General features: G+C 42.3%; 1 protein-coding gene across 46 annotated transcripts in view; it reads right to left on the bottom strand.

Moving 5' to 3' along the window:
- The window catches only part of EPB41L1 (erythrocyte membrane protein band 4.1 like 1), a 229148-nt gene that overhangs the window by 115516 nt on the left and 96181 nt on the right, over positions 1–17451 (bottom strand). For 16 of the 46 annotated variants that reach the window (XM_072996990.2, XM_078393190.1, XM_078393193.1 and 13 more), the window contains exon 1: positions 896–2703. The exons of 23 other annotated variants lie outside the window; for them this stretch is intronic. In XM_072996990.2, the coding sequence (XP_072853091.2) occupies positions 896–1111 (216 nt within the window). In that variant the 5' untranslated portion in view covers positions 1112–2703. Of the gene's footprint in view, positions 1–895; positions 2704–17451 lie in introns of those variants that run through there. 7 more of the 46 variants (XM_020801101.3, XM_078393194.1, XM_078393199.1 and 4 more) reach the window with 1 other exon arrangement.

The raw sequence follows: 17451 nt of genomic DNA, 5'->3' as shown, positions 1-17451 counted from the left end.
CTTTGCAATGAAATTCTAAATCTGATACAGCCAAGAAAAGAAGCCATGTTTCAAGCTGCTGGAGACTTCAAGTGAGTAGGCCAGCCTTCCCCAAACTGTTGTCAACCTAGTGTGTCGGACTATTCCCCAGACTCATTGGCTAAAATGAGTTGGAGCTATAGCCTTACACTTCCAGCAAGCAACATGTTGCTGAAAGCTGGGATAGGCCTTTATCTCATCCATATTTTTCAAAGACTTGGAACATGGCAATGGATCCAGCTCAGCAATGGCACTGACCTGCAGGATATATAGCATCATTGTTAATCCACCCTGTTTTGGGGAGAGGGGACTCCAAAACAGCCTTAGCTTTTCCAAAGAACATTTCCCATAGAGAAGGGGCGATGATTGCATCATGGAAGAAAATGTGGAGGCTCTTTAATAGAATCCATAACCCCATGCCCTAACTCTTTCTAATTTTAGTCAAATCATTTCCCCCGTCTCCCACAGCCTTCTCAAAACAGCAGCTAAAGGATGCCGAATGCAAACCCTGCCAATCCCTCTGTAATTTGAGCAGCTCAACATGCTTCCTCTTGCGTCATTTCCAAAACACAGCACACTATTCTAACAGAGCTGTCGCCCATAAGGAATCACCCTGGAGTAGAAAGGGGATGCATCATCTCCTTCCAAAGAACCTGAATGCAAATAGCAGACTCTTCTCTTCTCTTCTCTTTTGCAGTGCAAGCCTGAAGAGCTGCATTGCACTGGCTCAAGGTGACAGCGATGCTAGCTTAGGAATCAGAAACAATGAAGGAGTAGGCTTAAGAAGCCTCTAGAGAAAGGCTTTGTTACAGCAACAGCAGCAGCAGCAAAAGGCTTCAGCATTCCCCTTTCCCTTTTTCGGTTGAGCCAGCCCTACCTTTGTAAATGCTCCCCATCTCTCTGGTGTTGCTCCTCTCGTCTGGGCTGGTGCTGTGTGTACAAAGCACTCCGTTCTGCAGAGCCACCTCTTCTCTAACTTTAACACCCCCACGCATTGATTTATGCATACTGCAGTCGCTGCAAACCTCCCAGCCCACAGCTGCTGGTGGCGGGGAGCCTGAGATCCCTCCCCACCCCCGAAAGGCCGGAGCATCGGTGACGAGGCTGCTGCATCTCTCCACTTCTCCCCACCCCCACCCTCCTGGGGGATTTCCCACTTTAATACAAATCTAGTACCTGCCTGTAGTCTAATAGCAGGAACACATGTTGTGCAACCAGTAGTGCTCCCTGAGCCTCCCACACTTCCCCCCACCCTACCAGTCTCCCACAACTAAAAGCATCCAGCTCATTTAAGGGAGGTCTTCAGAGACAGCAATAGCTGCTTGCTATCTGCCTGATACCACACCCGACTGCTGGAGGAATAACCAGGGAATGGGGCCTGTTAAGACCACTGGTCTCTATGGATATTCCACTTCATCCCTTGTACTCATTACTAGGGCTATATGTTATGAGGACCAGGGTATTCATTAGCAGAGCCAAGCAAAGATACTTGCAATAACGAGGCAAAAGACAAGACGGCATTCTCTCCCTTATGCTATATGCAAAAGGTAAATGGACTTCCAGTTGAATCTAGACTACTGATGGGATCCCATCTTCTGCTATACCTGAAGGCAACAGGCTAGCAAAGGAAAGGAGGACAGGCTGTATGGCATACACAGTTCTGTCCTCCAACACAGAAGAACAGTCAGAGGACTCAGCAAGGCCAGACACGGCACTGAATCGACTCCTGCCTTCAGCATCTGCCGCCTGAACTGGGGGGCTGCTGCCCCTGTTCGTTACCTTGACCAAGTTAATTCAGCCACCTCCTAGTCACTAGTGTCATGTGCCACTAAAGTTTCCATTTAAAAAAAGGCAATCAACATGCATGGAAAATCCATGGGGGTGGAAATAGAGATGGTACAGCTTAAAGATTAGCAATTGAGAGCTCCAGCATCTAGTTCAGCTCCCAAATCAAAGCAGCTGACTGTCTAGTTCACCAAGAAGTATGAGAACATAAGAACATAACATAAGAACATAGGAAGAGCCCTGCTCGGTCAGGCCAAGGGACCATCTTGTCTAACTTCCTGTATCTCACAGTGGCCCCATCAGATGCCTCTGGGAGCACACAAGACAACTAGATATCTGTCTCCTGAAGATTATACATCCCCATCATGGCTTGTAACCTGTGATGGACTTTTTGACCAGAAATCTGTCCAATCCCCTATAAAAGACATCTAGGTCAGATGCCATCACATTCTGTGGCAAGGAGTTCCAGCAACAAACAACACGCTGGGTAAAGAAATATTTTCTTTTGTCTGTTCTCACTCTCCCGACACTCAGTTTAAGTGGATGTCCCCTTGCAGAAGAATACAATCATAAAAGCAAGACCTGCAAGGAGAAAAAAGATATGAAATCTTGCTTAAACGTAAGGATGTATTAAATTGAGTAGCACCCCCTGTATATCCTCTGGGGATTGGTTCCAAGCCCCACTGTGGATACTGAAAACCATGGATAACAGTGAACACGAGAGAGAGAGAGAGAGAGAGAGAGAGAGAGAGAGAGAGAGAGAGAGAATATGGTGAAAGGGGGGAAAAAGGGAAAAAATATTTTCACATCCCTAGAACTGGCCACTAAAGGGCACCAGAGACTGTGCTATGTATTCTTTGTTGTTCTTTAGTCATTAAGTCGTGTCCAACTCTTCGTGACCCCATGGACCAAAGCACGCCAGGTCCTACTGTCTTTCACTGCCTCTCGGAGTTTGGTCGAATTAATGTTCGTAGCTTCAGTTACACTGTCCATCTGTCTAGTCCTCTGTCGGCCCCTTCTCCTCCTGCCTTCACACTTTCCCTACATCAGGGTCTTTTCCAGGGAGTCTTCTCTTCTCATGAGATGGCCAAAGTATTGGAGCCTCAGCTTCAGGATTTCTCCTTCCAGTGAGCACTCAGGGTTGACTTCCGTTAGAATTGATAGGTTTGTTCTCTTTGCAGTCCAGGGGACTCTCAAGAGTCTCCTCCAGCACCACAATTCAAAAGCATCAATTCTTCGGCGGTCAGCTTTCTTTATTGTCCAGCTCTCACTTCCACACATCACTATAGGAAAAACTATAGCTTTGACTATGCGGACCTTTTTTGGGAAGGTGATGTCTTTGCCTTTTAAGATGCTCTCTAGGTTTGTCATCACTTTCCTCCCAAGAAGCAGGTGTCTTTTAATTTCATGGCTGCTGTCACCATCTGCAATGATCATGGAGCCTAAGAAGGTAAATCTGTTGCTGCCTCTATATCTTCCCCGTCTATTTGTCAGGAGCTGATGGGGCCAGTCACCATGATCTAGGTTGTTGATATTTTTCTGGCAGTCTTAATTCTGGCTTGGGATTCTTCCAGTCCAGCCTTTCACATGATGTATTCTGTATATGTTAAATAAACATGGAGACAATATACAGACAATATTCTCCTTTCCCAATTTTGAAAAAAAATCAGTTGTTCCATATCCAGTTCTAACTGTTCCTTCCTGTCCCACATATAGATTTCTCAGGAGATAGGTAAGGTGGTCAGGCACTCCCATTTCTTTAAGAACTTGGTCCACACAGTCAAATGAGGGACGTGGTGACGCTGCAGGTTAAATCGCAGAAGCCTCTGTGCTGCAGGGTCAGAAGACCAGCAGTCATAAAATTGGATCCACGCAACGGAGTGAGCTCCCATCGCTTGTCCCAGCTCCTGCCTACCTAGCAGTTCGAAAGCATGTAAATATGAGTAGATAAATAGGTACCACCACGGTGGGAAGGTAAACAGCGTTCCGTGTATAGCTGTGCTGGCCACGTGATCACAGAAACTGTCCGGACAAGCACTGGCTCTACGGCTTGGAAATGGGGATGAGCACCGCACCCTAGAGTCGGACATGACTGGACTAAATGTCAAGGGGAACCTTTACCTTTACCTATAATGAGAAGAATATCTTTTTTGGTATCAGTTCTAGACGGTGTTGTAAGTCTTCATAGAATTGATCAATTTCAGCCTCTTCAGCATCGGTGGTTGGTCCATAAACATGGATTAATGTGATGTTGAAAGGTCTGTCTGGAACAACTTACCTCCTGAGATTCGCAGGGCTCCCTCGCTGGGCATTTTTAAGAAACAATTGAAAACACTGATGTATAGGCAGGCTTTCCCAACAGATAATCCCTGACGATTTTTCTTTTATATTCTTTGATTTTTATTTCTGTCTATTTGTAATGTTTTTAATAATTTTATTGTTGCTCCGATTGTAAGCCGCCTAGAGTGGTCTAGTATCACCAGATAGGCGGGATAGAAATAAAAGAAATAAATAAATAATAAATAAATATTCATATTGAAATCATTCCATCATTTTTGAGATTATATCCCAGTACAGCTTTCCCCACTCTTTTGTTGGCTATCAGGGCTACTCCATTCCTTCTACGGGATTCTTGCCCACAATAGTAGATATGATAATCATCTGAGCTGAATTCGCCCATTCCTGTCCATTTTAGTTCACTGACGCCCAGGATATCAGTGTTTATTCTTGCCATCTCCTGTTTGACCACATCCAGCTTCCCAAGGTTCATAGATTTTACATTCCAGGTTCCTATGCAGTATTTTTCTTTGCAGCATCGGACTTTCCTTTCACTTCCAGGCACGTCCACAGCTCAGCGTCCTTTCGGCTTTGGCCCAACCACTTCATTAGCTCTGGAGCTACTTGTACCTGTCCTCCACTCTTCCTCAGTAGCATGTTGGACACCTTCCGACCTGAGGGGCCCATCTTCCAGCGTCATATCTTTTATTTATTTATTTTATTTATATCCCGCCTATCTGGTCGGGTCAGGACCACTCTAGGCGGCTAGAGTTTCTTTGTTTGTTTAGCCTTTTGTTTCTGTTCATGGAGTTTTCTTGGCAAAGATACTGGAGAGCCTTGCCAGTTCCTGCTCAAGGTGGATCGCGTTTAGTCAGAACTCTCCACTATGACCTGTCCCTGCATGGCACAGCCCATAGCTTCTCTGAATTACTCAAGCCCCTTCGCCATGACACGGCAGCAATCCGTGAAGGGGATGTATTCTTTGCCAACAAGTATTCATAGCAAGGTTCCTGCTTCCCTCTAGTGGCTGGGTCTGGTAATAAATGTGAAAAAAAATTCTGGATTTTTTTCTTTTAATATTTTCAATATTTTCAGATTGTGGATAAGTGAAACTGCAGATACTGATCCTGCTGTATACACATATTCTTTAAAAACTACAGTAATATTGTGCTTTGTTCAGTTCAAGGTGCTGGTGCTAATAACACTAATCAGCTTTGGAGACCAGTATTAGCAGGAGTGCCATTCTTTATACCAACCTTTTTCTGACTTAAGTTAGCCAAGAGATACTACTTGTCTTCAGATATCTTGGCATATTAGATGTGAGCAAAGGATTTAAAAAAGCTGTGGTGGCAAAACTGCAGAAGTGTGAGGGATGCCAATATTTTCCTTATTGGTGCCAGCTCCAGACCTTTTTGCTTGCTCAGCCATTTTTAATTTGCTGGTGCTCTTTGTTTACATTGCATCTGACACCTTCTGTGTTTGAGGATGAGTGTCCTTCACTGTACTGCATTGGTATCCATAAGGCAATTAAAATGCTTCAATAAACAAACAAACAAAATGTAACGGAGTTGTCTGTTGAGAAATATTGGGGTTTGATCTGGACCAGACATGATCAGACACAGATAAAGCAATTACCTGTGTCCACTTCCGACGTACATGTCCTCATCACATTAACAGGCACAACAATGGAACACAGTGGCCCACACACATACTTAGTATTAGCTCAAAAGGGCTACCATTCTTGACATGGCAAAGCTACACACAAACAATACCAGCAACCCATGTGGAACACAAGGAAGAGTAAGTGAATGTTGTCATGGTGGCGTTCCTAATGCGATCGAAGGAAAGGTTTTGACACAGTAAGGAAATGTATTTGAGGCTTATTTTTCAACCCTTCATGTTGCTGCCCACACAAGTGCTTCACAGTTTAAATAAAAGATGATCTTCCAATGCAGCAACATTATTGCAAGTCACTAGGGATCTAAGAAAAACATCTTATTGTTAGCAGAACAATGGCAATAAATCACAAGAATGGCCAGCACTGTGGCTCAGAAGAACTGTGTAGTTAAGCAAGCTCATCAGCTGAATGCCTCTCAGGCAGCACCACTAAACTGGCTACAGAAGAGCAGCAGAGAATCCCAAAGCCTGTGCAGGTGGGCCATGTACAGTGGTGCCTCGCTTAACGAGGAAATCGCTTGACGATTAGTTTTTTGCGATCGCAACAGCAATCGCAAAATGATGGTTTAAATGCCTTGGAAACCGATTTTCACATTATGACAATCTTAAAACAGCTGATTGTCGGGTTTCAAAATGGCCGCCTGGTGTACAAAATGGCCCCCAGCTGTTTTCTAGGAGGGATTCCTCGTTTTACAGGCACTGAAAATGGCCGCCCCATCTTCACTGGATGGTGAGTTTTCAGCCCATTGGAATGCACTGAAGGGTTTTCAATGGTCTTTTTTATTTCGCTTAACGAGGATTTTGCTCTACAGAGATTTCACTGGAACGGATTATCCTCGTTAAGGTATGACTTATGCCAAGTAGAAAGCTGCAGTCCAAAAACACCCAGAAGGCTGCGCATTGCCCACCTGCTCAATACATCACTGATGCTGACCCTACTTTTTCCCCCCAGATATTCAAATGGGATCCACTCATAGATGGCAGGAGAAAGCAAGGCCATCTTGTGCAGAACTACAGCTTATTTGTGTCCAAAGAGAAATGAGCTCTAAAGTCCCTGTGAGTAGTACTGCACCCAATGTGGTTTAAATTCCTTCCCAAGGAGCCTTTAAAACAGAAATCTGATAAACATACCAGTAAATGAAACTGGGAGGATCAGCTGAGCTGGGGAAAAAGACATCTAAAGAATAAACATATCACACTTGTGTGTATATATACATTCTGCCCCAAATGACACAAAACGAGGGCACAAAACAGTTGGGTTTATTGCAAATTCACTTCATTAAGGGAAAACACCAACTAAGTGTCAGTTTTCATTTCCAAGTTACTCTGGTAGTAAGTCTACTTTAGTAACAGACAACAGAAAATCTCCAAGTGGATTTTTGTCAATGAAGTTTAGAAATAACTTCGAACAATTGTGAGATAATTTAAAATCTTTAAAATGTATTTCATACTTTGAAGTTTCTAGATAAGCCTAGCAACCACCATGAAGGGCATGCCTGTGTTATTACCTCCATATTGCAGATGGAGCTGCTGGGCAAAGTTGGAAGACAGTTGATATATTCACACATCACAAGAAGCCACTTTATGGCTTTTATTGAGCTCTGGTTTGTTGTATGTATGTCTCTGTCAACAAGCTATGTTTTATTATTATGAGGCTCAGTTCTGCAACTTCCATGTCATTTGAACAAGAGCCATTCCAATGCAGCAGAAATAATAAAACTTTTATTTATGTACCTTGAGAAGTCTACATATATTTCAACAAGCAGACATATGAACTGTTTTTGTTGCTGAAATTAACTATTGGCTGTTCATCTAATGTTGCCAATCGATGTGCAATCCATTTATTTGAGTCTTTGTCCTCCTGCTGCCCCACCTAATAATAGCTGGGGACCCTTACTGTGTAAGGTTAGAATAGTTACAAAGTGAAAGGGGAGCCTTAGAAAGCCTGGCTAACAACAAGGCCAGTGGAGGTGATGACATTCCAGTTGAACTATTTAAAATCCTAAAAGATGATGCTGCGAAGGTGCTACATTCAATATGCCAGCAAGTTAGGAAAACTCAACAATGGCCAGAGGATTGGAAAAGATCAGTCTACATCCCAATCCCAAAGAAAGGCAGTGCCAAAGAATGCTCCAACTACTGTACAATTGCAGTCATTTCACACGCTAGCAAGGTTATGCTCAAAATCCTACAAGGTAGGCTTCAGCAGTATGTGGACCAAGAACTCCCAGAAGTACAAGCGGGATTCCGAAGGGGCAGAGGAACAAAAGACCAAGTTGCTAACATGCGCTGGATTATGGAGAAAGCCAGACTGTTCCAGAAAAACATCTACTTCTGCTTCATTGACTATGCAAAAGCGTTTGACTGTGTGGACCACAGCAAACTATGGCAAGTCCTTAAAGAAATGGGAGTACCCGACCACCTTATCTATCTCCTGAGAAACCTATACGTGGGACAGGAAGCAATAGTTAGAACTGGATATGGAACAACAGATTGGTTCAAAATTGGGAAAGGAGTACAACAAGGCTGTATATTCTCCCCTGGCTTATTTAACTTATATGCAGAATACATCATGCGCTGGACTGGAGGAATCCCAAACCAGAATTAAGATTGCCGGAAGAAATATCAACAACCTCTGATATGCAGATGATACCGCTCTGATGGCAGAAAGTGAGCAGGAATTAAAGAACTTTGTAATGAGGGTGAAAGAGAAGAGTGCAAAAAATGGCCTGAAACTCAAAATAAAAACAACAACAAAAAAACAACAACTAAGATCATGGCCACTGGTCCCATCAGGGGAAGATATGGAGGCAGTGACCGATTTTATTTTCTTGGGCTCCATGATCACTGCAGATGGAGACAGCAGCCCCGAAATTAAGACGCCTGCTTCTTGGGAGGAAAGCGATGACAAACCTTGACAGCATCTTAAAAAGCAGAGACATCACCTTGCCAACAAAAGTCCGAATAGTCAAAGCTATGGTTTTTCCTGTAGTGATGTATGGAAGTGAGAGCTGGACCATAAAGAAAGCAGACCGCTGAAGAATTGATGCCTTTGAATTGTGGTGCTGGAGGAGGCTCTTGAGAGTCTCTTGGACTGCAAGGAGAACAAACCTATCCATTCTAAAGGAAATCAACCCTGAGTTCTCACTGGAAGGACAGATCCTGAAGCTGAGGCTCCAATACTTTGGCCATCTCATGAGAAGAGAAGACTCCTTGGAAAAGACCTTGATGTTAGGAAAGTGTGATGGCAAGAGGAGAAGGAGATGACAGAGGATGAGATGGCTGGACAGTGTCTGTGAAGCAACCAACATGAATTTGACGCAACTCCGGGAGGCAGTGGAAGATAGGAGGGCCTGGTGTGCTCTGGTCCATGGGGTCACGAAGAGTCGGACACGACTAAACAACAACAACAACAAAAGGGGAGCTACATGACCATTAACACGGTCACCTCAAATAAGGCCCATATGTCATTGCTGTACATATTGTATAACCCTTGTGAGCTACTTTGTAAATATGACAATGAGAGTATTTCAGTCACAAATAATTGCCACATAAAAAGTGTTTCCTATAATAAGGCAGGATGAGAATGTACTGGAAGCTTGATGAAATAGAAAACATCTAGGAACAGCATCATGTGGATACGGCAGGCCCAACCCCTACCACTAGCAGGGAAACCTGTTTCTCCTCAGCCTTCTAGGTCTTCCCCATCTCTTCCACAGCAGAGTAGTGTGTACCACAAAACCTATCCTCAGCCCTACAGCCCACTGTTTCAAATGTGGTGGGTAATGTTATCCTATCCACTGCCAACTTCTGCATGTAGAAGAGGGGTAGTGGGCACCATATTGTCCTTTTTTCAGATATCAAATTATTTTGATCTGGTAATAGCAGTGCTACATTTCTTGGTATTAGTTCTGGAGTTACTTGGAATTTCTTCAGTACAAGTGACCTAAAGCTGAGGGTCAGGTCTGCCTCTCTCCCTAACCATGATGAAGGAGCAGAGTGCTATTGGCCCAAAGGATAACACTAAAACTTATACATTCCTTCATTTGTCCTTTATTTCATTCATTCCCTTAATTAAAGGGACCCTCAGAAGCTTGAAGACCTACTGGAAGACCTTTAAACCATATTTTGAGACAGAAAAGCAACATTAAATGCACATTTCTGATTCACATAGGCTGTCAGGTCAGATGTGAAAACCACTCTATCAATGTTCCTTGAATAGCCGCTAGATCCTATTTCCAGTGCCCAGTGCAGACAACTGTACAGAGCATTTGACAGTCACATGAAGGCTTTTTGGACCAAATCTACAAGTATATTTGTTTGGAATAGTTAACTTTCTGGTGGAGAAGTCATTTCTGTGGGCAAATTTCCATAGAATTTGCCACAAGTATGCACACTCCAAACCCATACATCAAAATACAATATTTTATTTATTTATTTATTTATTTATTTATTTATTTATTTATTTATTTATTTATTTGATTTTTACCCCGCCCCTCTAGACCATGTCTGCTCGGGGCAGCTGTACAGTTTTTCAATTGTAGTGGGATATGCCTGGCACGGATGGCAGAATGTCTTACTGTTTATATTGTAAATGGCAATGAATTGTTTGAATTTACTTTTGTATCAGGGAGGGGTAGTAGTGTGGTAGACTATGTGTTAATTTCTCCATCTTTAACTAGTTTGGTTAAGGAATTCTCTGTTGGACAAAGAACAGATAGCGATCACTTACCCCTACTCTTAACCTTGTCACTTCTAAACCCAGTACATCTTTCCCCTGAACATCATTTAGGTGACAATGTATTATCTGTAAGATATAAACATCTAATTTGGACAGATGAAGTTAACGAAAAAGTCTCCAGTTTCTTAAAATCTCCTCCCAGTGAGAAATTAAGAAACTTAATAACAGCACCTACGGAATCTACTTTGGCTTCCATCGTAACAAACGACGACTCCCTAGTTTTAACAATACAATCTGTTCTAAGGCCAAAACAATCTCTCACCCATAAACAATCGGGAAGGTATACTCCTAAATGGTTTGATAAGGAATACTGCATAAAAAAAACAAACTTAGAGAAATATACATGCAGTATAGGAAGAAGAATTGACCACTGTATAGTACTGAATCACCTCGCAGAGAAGTATATGGGTTGTCATGGGAATGGCCTGTTTGCAGCGTTTATAGATTTTAAATCTGCCTTCGACTCAATACCCACAGGAAACTTATGGGAAAAACTATACTCTTCCTCGATTGATAAGAGGCTACTATATCTTATCAGAAGCCTCTACCAACAGACCACAATTAGGGTAAGATGTGGAGTCAATGGGAATCTATCAAATCCCATTCAGGCAGAGAGAGGGGTTTGCCAAGGTTGTATTCTGGCACCTACATTATTTTATCTGTATCTAAATGACCTTCCTAAAAGCTGCACAGCTCCTGAATTTCACTCCACGAAATTGGCTAAAATCAGTGTGCCTCTTCTACTATACGCAGATGACGCAGCTATCATGTCACTATCAGAAGTTGGTCTTAAATGAATTTTATGTGCATTTATAAGTTACTGCAGGAACAGGCTATTAACAATTAATTTCAAGAAAACCAAACTAATGGTTTTCTCTAGACATAGTAAAGTTAAAGATTGGGTTATTGACGGCCAGCATATAGAACAAGTTAAAACATTTAAATACTTGGGAACTGTCTTCTCACGTACCCTCTCCTGGTCTTACCATAGACAAGCAGCAGTGCAGGTGGCTAATAATACAACCAAAGTTCTTAGACAATACCACTATGTCCAGGGTGGGCAGTTCATCCCTGCTGCTCTACAGATAGTTAAGTACAAAATTCTTGCACAGCTCCTGTATGGTATTGCGATTTGGATAAATGGTTTCAATCCCTCCATTGAAAGTGTTCTGTCAAACTCACTGTGAATCCTATTTGCTATGCCAAGATGCCTCTCTTCAGCTGCCTTGCATTTGGAGGCTGGCCTTCAATCGGTGGAATGTCAAGCCTGGTTGCATGCATTCCGATTCTGGTTGAAGGTGGTATATGCTCCCACAACCAGTGGGTATTTACACTATTTACAAAAAGATGTCTTTACCAGCTCATGGACCAAGGGATTTACTGACAAATTACATCTCTTAGGCTTCTCTATGAACTTCTTCCTGAGTCAGCCTTATGACATCAAGACAATGCTTGTGCAACGCATTAAAGACATAGATCTCCAGTATTCACTAGCAGGTGCAGACAGGACCTGCTCACCAATGTACTTTGGCATAAATGTTAATTTTCCCAAGTTACCAAATTATCTATATCAAATCAATGTACCAAGGTATCATTTTGTCTTCTCAAGGGCTAGGTTTAATTGCTTTCCCTCAGCCTTGTTAAAAGGGCGCTTTAATAACATTCCTTATGGAGAAAGGATATGCCCCTGTGGGGAAGAAACAGTTGAGTCCCTAGCACACACCATTCTAGAATGCAGTATCTGTTATCTCTACCCAATAATGTGTAAATGCATTAGTATACCTCCCGCAGACTACCTGAAGTTTCTGCTGTCCGGAGAGAACCAATTAATATCACAGTCAGTGGCTAAGTTTTTATTCTCAGTTTTAAGAATCCGTAAAGTGTTGTGTTAAGACAGCTGTGTGATTCAAGTTTTATATTCCTGTTATCTTCTAATATCTAACTTATTTTGTATATTTTATGTAATGTTTTTATCCTTGTATTTTTGGGTCTATGACCGTACAATAAACTCAACTTAATTCAATTCACATCCCAGAGCATACACGTTTTTGTGCATGTTTTGGTCTACCGAAGATGAACAGAACCTGGATCTTTCTAGCGCGCACATCCATGAATTTACAGAATCATCCAGTAGTGTGGAGTTACTGGCAGAACCCCAAAACCTCCATTTAAATCCTTCAGAGACATCACATGATATGCTTTATGTATGCAGTAGTGTATGTGAATAAGATGAGGCCTTCACACCTGCTCCCTCAGAAGATGCTGTGAATGTGGCATCCTGGGAAAGTACAGAGGCAAATGACCATGACAGAAGGACCCCTCAGAAACCAATAAGGAGAAAACTTCGATATCTTTCACCAGCTACTTAGAACAGGGCATTTCAGGAAGTGCAGGTCTATTCGGCCACAAAGGAGATACTATAGAGTCAATCCTGACTTTAGGAAAAGTGGAGTGGAGATGAGACAAGGAAGACCAAACAGAGATTGAGAGAGAGAGAAGAGAAGAAAAGAGACAGCAGGGATGTGATGGAAGGAGGTGATTTTCTTCCTGGATCAGCTGGGACTGAAAATTTGGGTTTCACCTCATCTTTGAGTCAACATACACAGGAGGACATTTTGTCATTTTCATAATCGTCATCCCTCAAGAAAAACCCCATCATCAGCATGAATCCTTGATTATTTACTGTACAGTAATCCTTCCCCATTGTACAGGGAATATTCGTAATGCTCATTTCTAGTGGAATGCTATGGATCAAAAAAAGCCACCTTAGCCTTAATGTTGTCTTCTGAACTTTAAAAAATATTCGGGAGCTTCTGGGTGGACAAATGTTTTTGGACACCCCCCCCATTAGGATATAAACATATTTAATGAGTAAATAAATAAAACAAACATTTGGATATTTTAACTGTTTACACATGCTAATACAGGCAAGGCTTATGTAAAAGGAACCATGGTGCTACAATGTTGCTGATAACAGCTATCCTGCTATAATGCATTGCTCTGCAATTTTAAACAGCTGTTTTCCTTGCTCAAATAATCTAAAAGAAATGGGTTTCTACTGTCGGTAAAATAACTGTATTGTTCTTAGACCAATTGGAACTATATCTTAATATAGAAGACAGTGAACGTTCCCTATAATTACTTTTATGGGTGACAATGGCCCAGAAAAAGTGTCAAGTAATCCTATGATCAATATTTCATTTTTGCACAATCAGCTGCACAAGAACAGCTACAGCTGCTCTGTGAAGGACTTGGCGAAATTGCTGTGGCATACAGAAAAGAAACTGTGATGGTGCAAATTAATATTAAAAGCTTCTAACTTAATAATATTGTGGGCAGATGATTATCCTTGAGCTCTTCCCAAGGATATGAAGCCTCAAATAGACAAAGGAAAACCTTTTAGGGTTGTGCTAAAAAAAAAACATGAATACTCTTCTTTCTTTATTTGTATCAGAGCATTCAAAATCAATTCAAAATCAGGGATGCAAATCAAATGTATAGGCAAAATCAAAAACCAATTGAAATGTCAAGATAACCAGACTCTTTATGACCAGAAGTGGCTAGAGCTTGAGATGTGTGCAGAAACTTTTCCTCAACTTCAGCTGTTGTCCAGGAGGTCAGCATCCATGAAGTGAGTGGGTTCAGTGCTGCTCCAGTGCACTGCTTGCATTAGCATATCAGCCATTGCTTTTGATTCCTATTATCCATGGGACAATCAGCTGGCTGGATAACTCAGTGGTTTAGGATCTAGCTGCAGAGTCAGAGGTTGAGAGTTTGATTCCCCTCTGTGCCTCCTGTGAGTTGGAGCCAGCCTATGTGGCCTTGGGGAAGCTGCAAAATCCCAGGGCACCCCCCAAAAGAAGGCAATGACAAATCCCTACTGAGTACTGGAAACCTCTGAAAATGGTCACCATAAGTCAGAATTGACTTGACGGTGCATGATTCTTATTATATGACACAATCTGAGAAACCTATATGTGGGACAGGAAGCAACAGTTAGAACTGGATATGAAACAACTGATTGGTTCAAAATTGGGAAAGGAGTACGACAAGGCTGTATATTGTCCCCCGGCTTATTTAACTTACATGCAGAATACATCATGCGGAAGGCTGGACTGGAGGAATCCCAAACCAGAATTAAGATTGCTGGAAGAAATATCAACAACCTCCGATATGCTGATAATACCACTCTGATGGCAGAAAGTGAGGAGGAATTAAAGAACCTTGTAATGAGGGTGAAAGAGGAGAGTGCAAAAAACGGTCTGAAACTCAACATCAAAAAAACTAAGATCATGGCCACTGGTCCCATCACCTCTTGGGAAATTGAAGGGGAAGATATGGAGGCAGTGACAGATTTTACTTTCTTGGGCTCCATAATCACTGCAGATGGAGACAGCAGCCCCGAAATTAAAAGACGCCTGCTTCTTGGGAGGAAAGTGATGACAAACCTTGACAGCATCTTAAAAAGCAGAGACATCGCCTTGCCAACAAAAGTCCGAATAGTCAAAGCTATGGTTTTTCCTGTCGTGATGTATGGAAGTGAGAGCTGGACCATAAAGAAAGCAGACGGCCGAAGAATTGATGCCTTTGAATTGTGGTGCTGGAGGAGGCTCTTGAGAGTCCCCTGGACTGCAACGAGAACAAACCTATCCATTTTGAAAGAAATCAATCCTGAGTGCTCACTGGAAGGACAGATCCTGAAGCTGAGGCTCCAGTACTTTGGCCATCTCATGAGAAGAGACGACTCCCTGGAAAAGCCCCTGATGTTAGGAAAGTGTGACGGCAAGAGGAGAAGGGGACGACAGAGGATGAGATGGCTGGACAGTGTCTGCGAAGCAACCAACATGAAATTGACACAACTACGGGAAGCAATGGAAGATAGGAGGGCCTGGCATGCTCTGGTCCATGGGGTTATGAAGATTCGGACACGACTAAATGTCTAAACAACAACAACAACCCATCACAGGTATCTAGCATGAGGAGATAGAATTCCTCAATGTTAAAAGACATGCTTTTGTTTCCGCAGGAGCTTTTCGTATCTTCCACTGTTTGCAAATAAATTTGCTTTATTTTACGATTGGTCTTCTGGACTCAAACACAGGCTTCTTTGCAAGTGTCACTACTCCATCATGATGTTCTACCTAAATCATATCTCTAGGACCCTAATGCAAACCTTCTAGCAGCAGGCTACCTGTGACACATAGGCTGACCTTTGAATTACTAATTGGTTCTTTAGTTAAGAAGTCTTATGAAAGAGATTACTGATGTAGGAAGACTTTAGTGTATCTTGCCAGAGCCTGGAAATGTTACTTTTTTGACTACTAGTTGTTTTTTTGATTCCTAGAATCCCAACCTGGCTAGTGGATTCTGGAAGCTGTAGTCCAAAAGGCAATTTCTTCATGCTCAGTATAAGGCACAATCATGAAACAACAGCTAAACTTTCAATTCAACAGGACTGAAAACTGAAACGTAAGACCTTGGCTAATGATTTATATTTAAAGTACATCATTTGTTTTAATTGCTCATAAATCTACAGTGGTACGTCGCTTGACGACAATAATCCGTTCCAGCAAAATCGCTGCACAACGAAATTGTCATCAAGCGAAAGTTAAAAACCCATTGAAATGCATTGAAAACTGTTCAATGCGTTCCAATGGGTGAAATACCTTACCATCCAACGAAGATCCTCCATAGGGCGGGTATTTTCTGGTGCCTGTATAGCGAGGACTCCATCCTTAACACAGCGGGGAGCCATTTTGCACAGTGGGGAGCCATTTTGAGAGCTGCCGATCAGCTGTTTTTAGATCATCATTTAGCAAAAAATCGGTTCCCAAAGCAGGGAACCGATCGTCATCAAGTGGATTTCCCTCATTTAAACATTGTTTTGCGATCACAAAAGTGACTGCAAAAACCTCATTGTTAAGCGGATTCGTCGTGGAGCGGGGTAATTGTTAAACGGGGCACCACTGTACTAAACGGCTTGGTCCCTGGATATCTGAAGGACCGCCTCCTTCCATATGAGCCTGTGTGTGTGTTTAGTCGTTTAGTCGTGTCCGACTCTTCGTGACCCCATGGACCAGAGCACGCCAGGCCCTCCTGCCTTCTACTGCCTCCCGGAGTTGTGTCAGGTTCATGTTGGTTGCTTCGCAGACACTGTCCAGCCATCTCATCCTTGGTCGTCCCCTTCTCCTCTTGCCATCACACCTTCCTAACATCAAGGTTTTTTCCAAGGACTCTTTTCTTCTCATGAGATGGCCAAAGTACTGGAGATGGCCAAAGTACATATGAGCCTACCCAGCAGTTAAGATCTGAAGGGTACCCCCAAATGATCAGCTCTTAGCATAGAAATTAGAAGGCAATGGATAGCTATTATTTCTCTCTGTCTTCAGTTGCTTTTTATACTAAGAAAAAACACTGGGACATTAGGAATTTGGTACACAGCCATTTGGACCCTATAAAATTCCATGAACAAGGAAGAGCAAGTGACCGTAAAAAATAAAAAAAAAAAAAAAAAAACTTGTCTGGTGCAGACAGAAGTCTAAGATAAGATTCTGAGTCTGTAAATAGAAACTTGCAAACACCTATAAAGACATTCATTTACTTGGTGTCTGCCCTTCCCCTACCGATCCATATTTCATTCATACAGATAAAAGCATAAAGATGGGGATACACACATACAGGGATACAATAAAATGAACGGCATGATTAACAGGGAGAAGCAATAACTGGCCCACCTTTGGGAAATATTAAAAACATTAGGATAAAATGTTAGGAACAGGAGAGATTTTAGAACAAGATTTAGATGAAATTATCTGAAAGCATAGGACGGAAAGGAAAGAATAAACATTTCTCTTCTGCAATCTATGTGGACTGTTGAGAACCACAGATAGATGCCTGGTACACTTAGTTCTACATACCTCCCTTTGAGGCATATTATGAAAATCTATACTCCA

The sequence above is a fragment of the Pogona vitticeps genome, chromosome 4 (assembly GCF_051106095.1).
Source record: "Pogona vitticeps strain Pit_001003342236 chromosome 4, PviZW2.1, whole genome shotgun sequence".
Lineage (NCBI taxonomy): Eukaryota > Metazoa > Chordata > Lepidosauria > Squamata > Agamidae > Pogona > Pogona vitticeps.
Note: the sequence above shows the minus strand (reverse complement) of the source record. Positions and strands in the feature narration are given on the sequence as shown.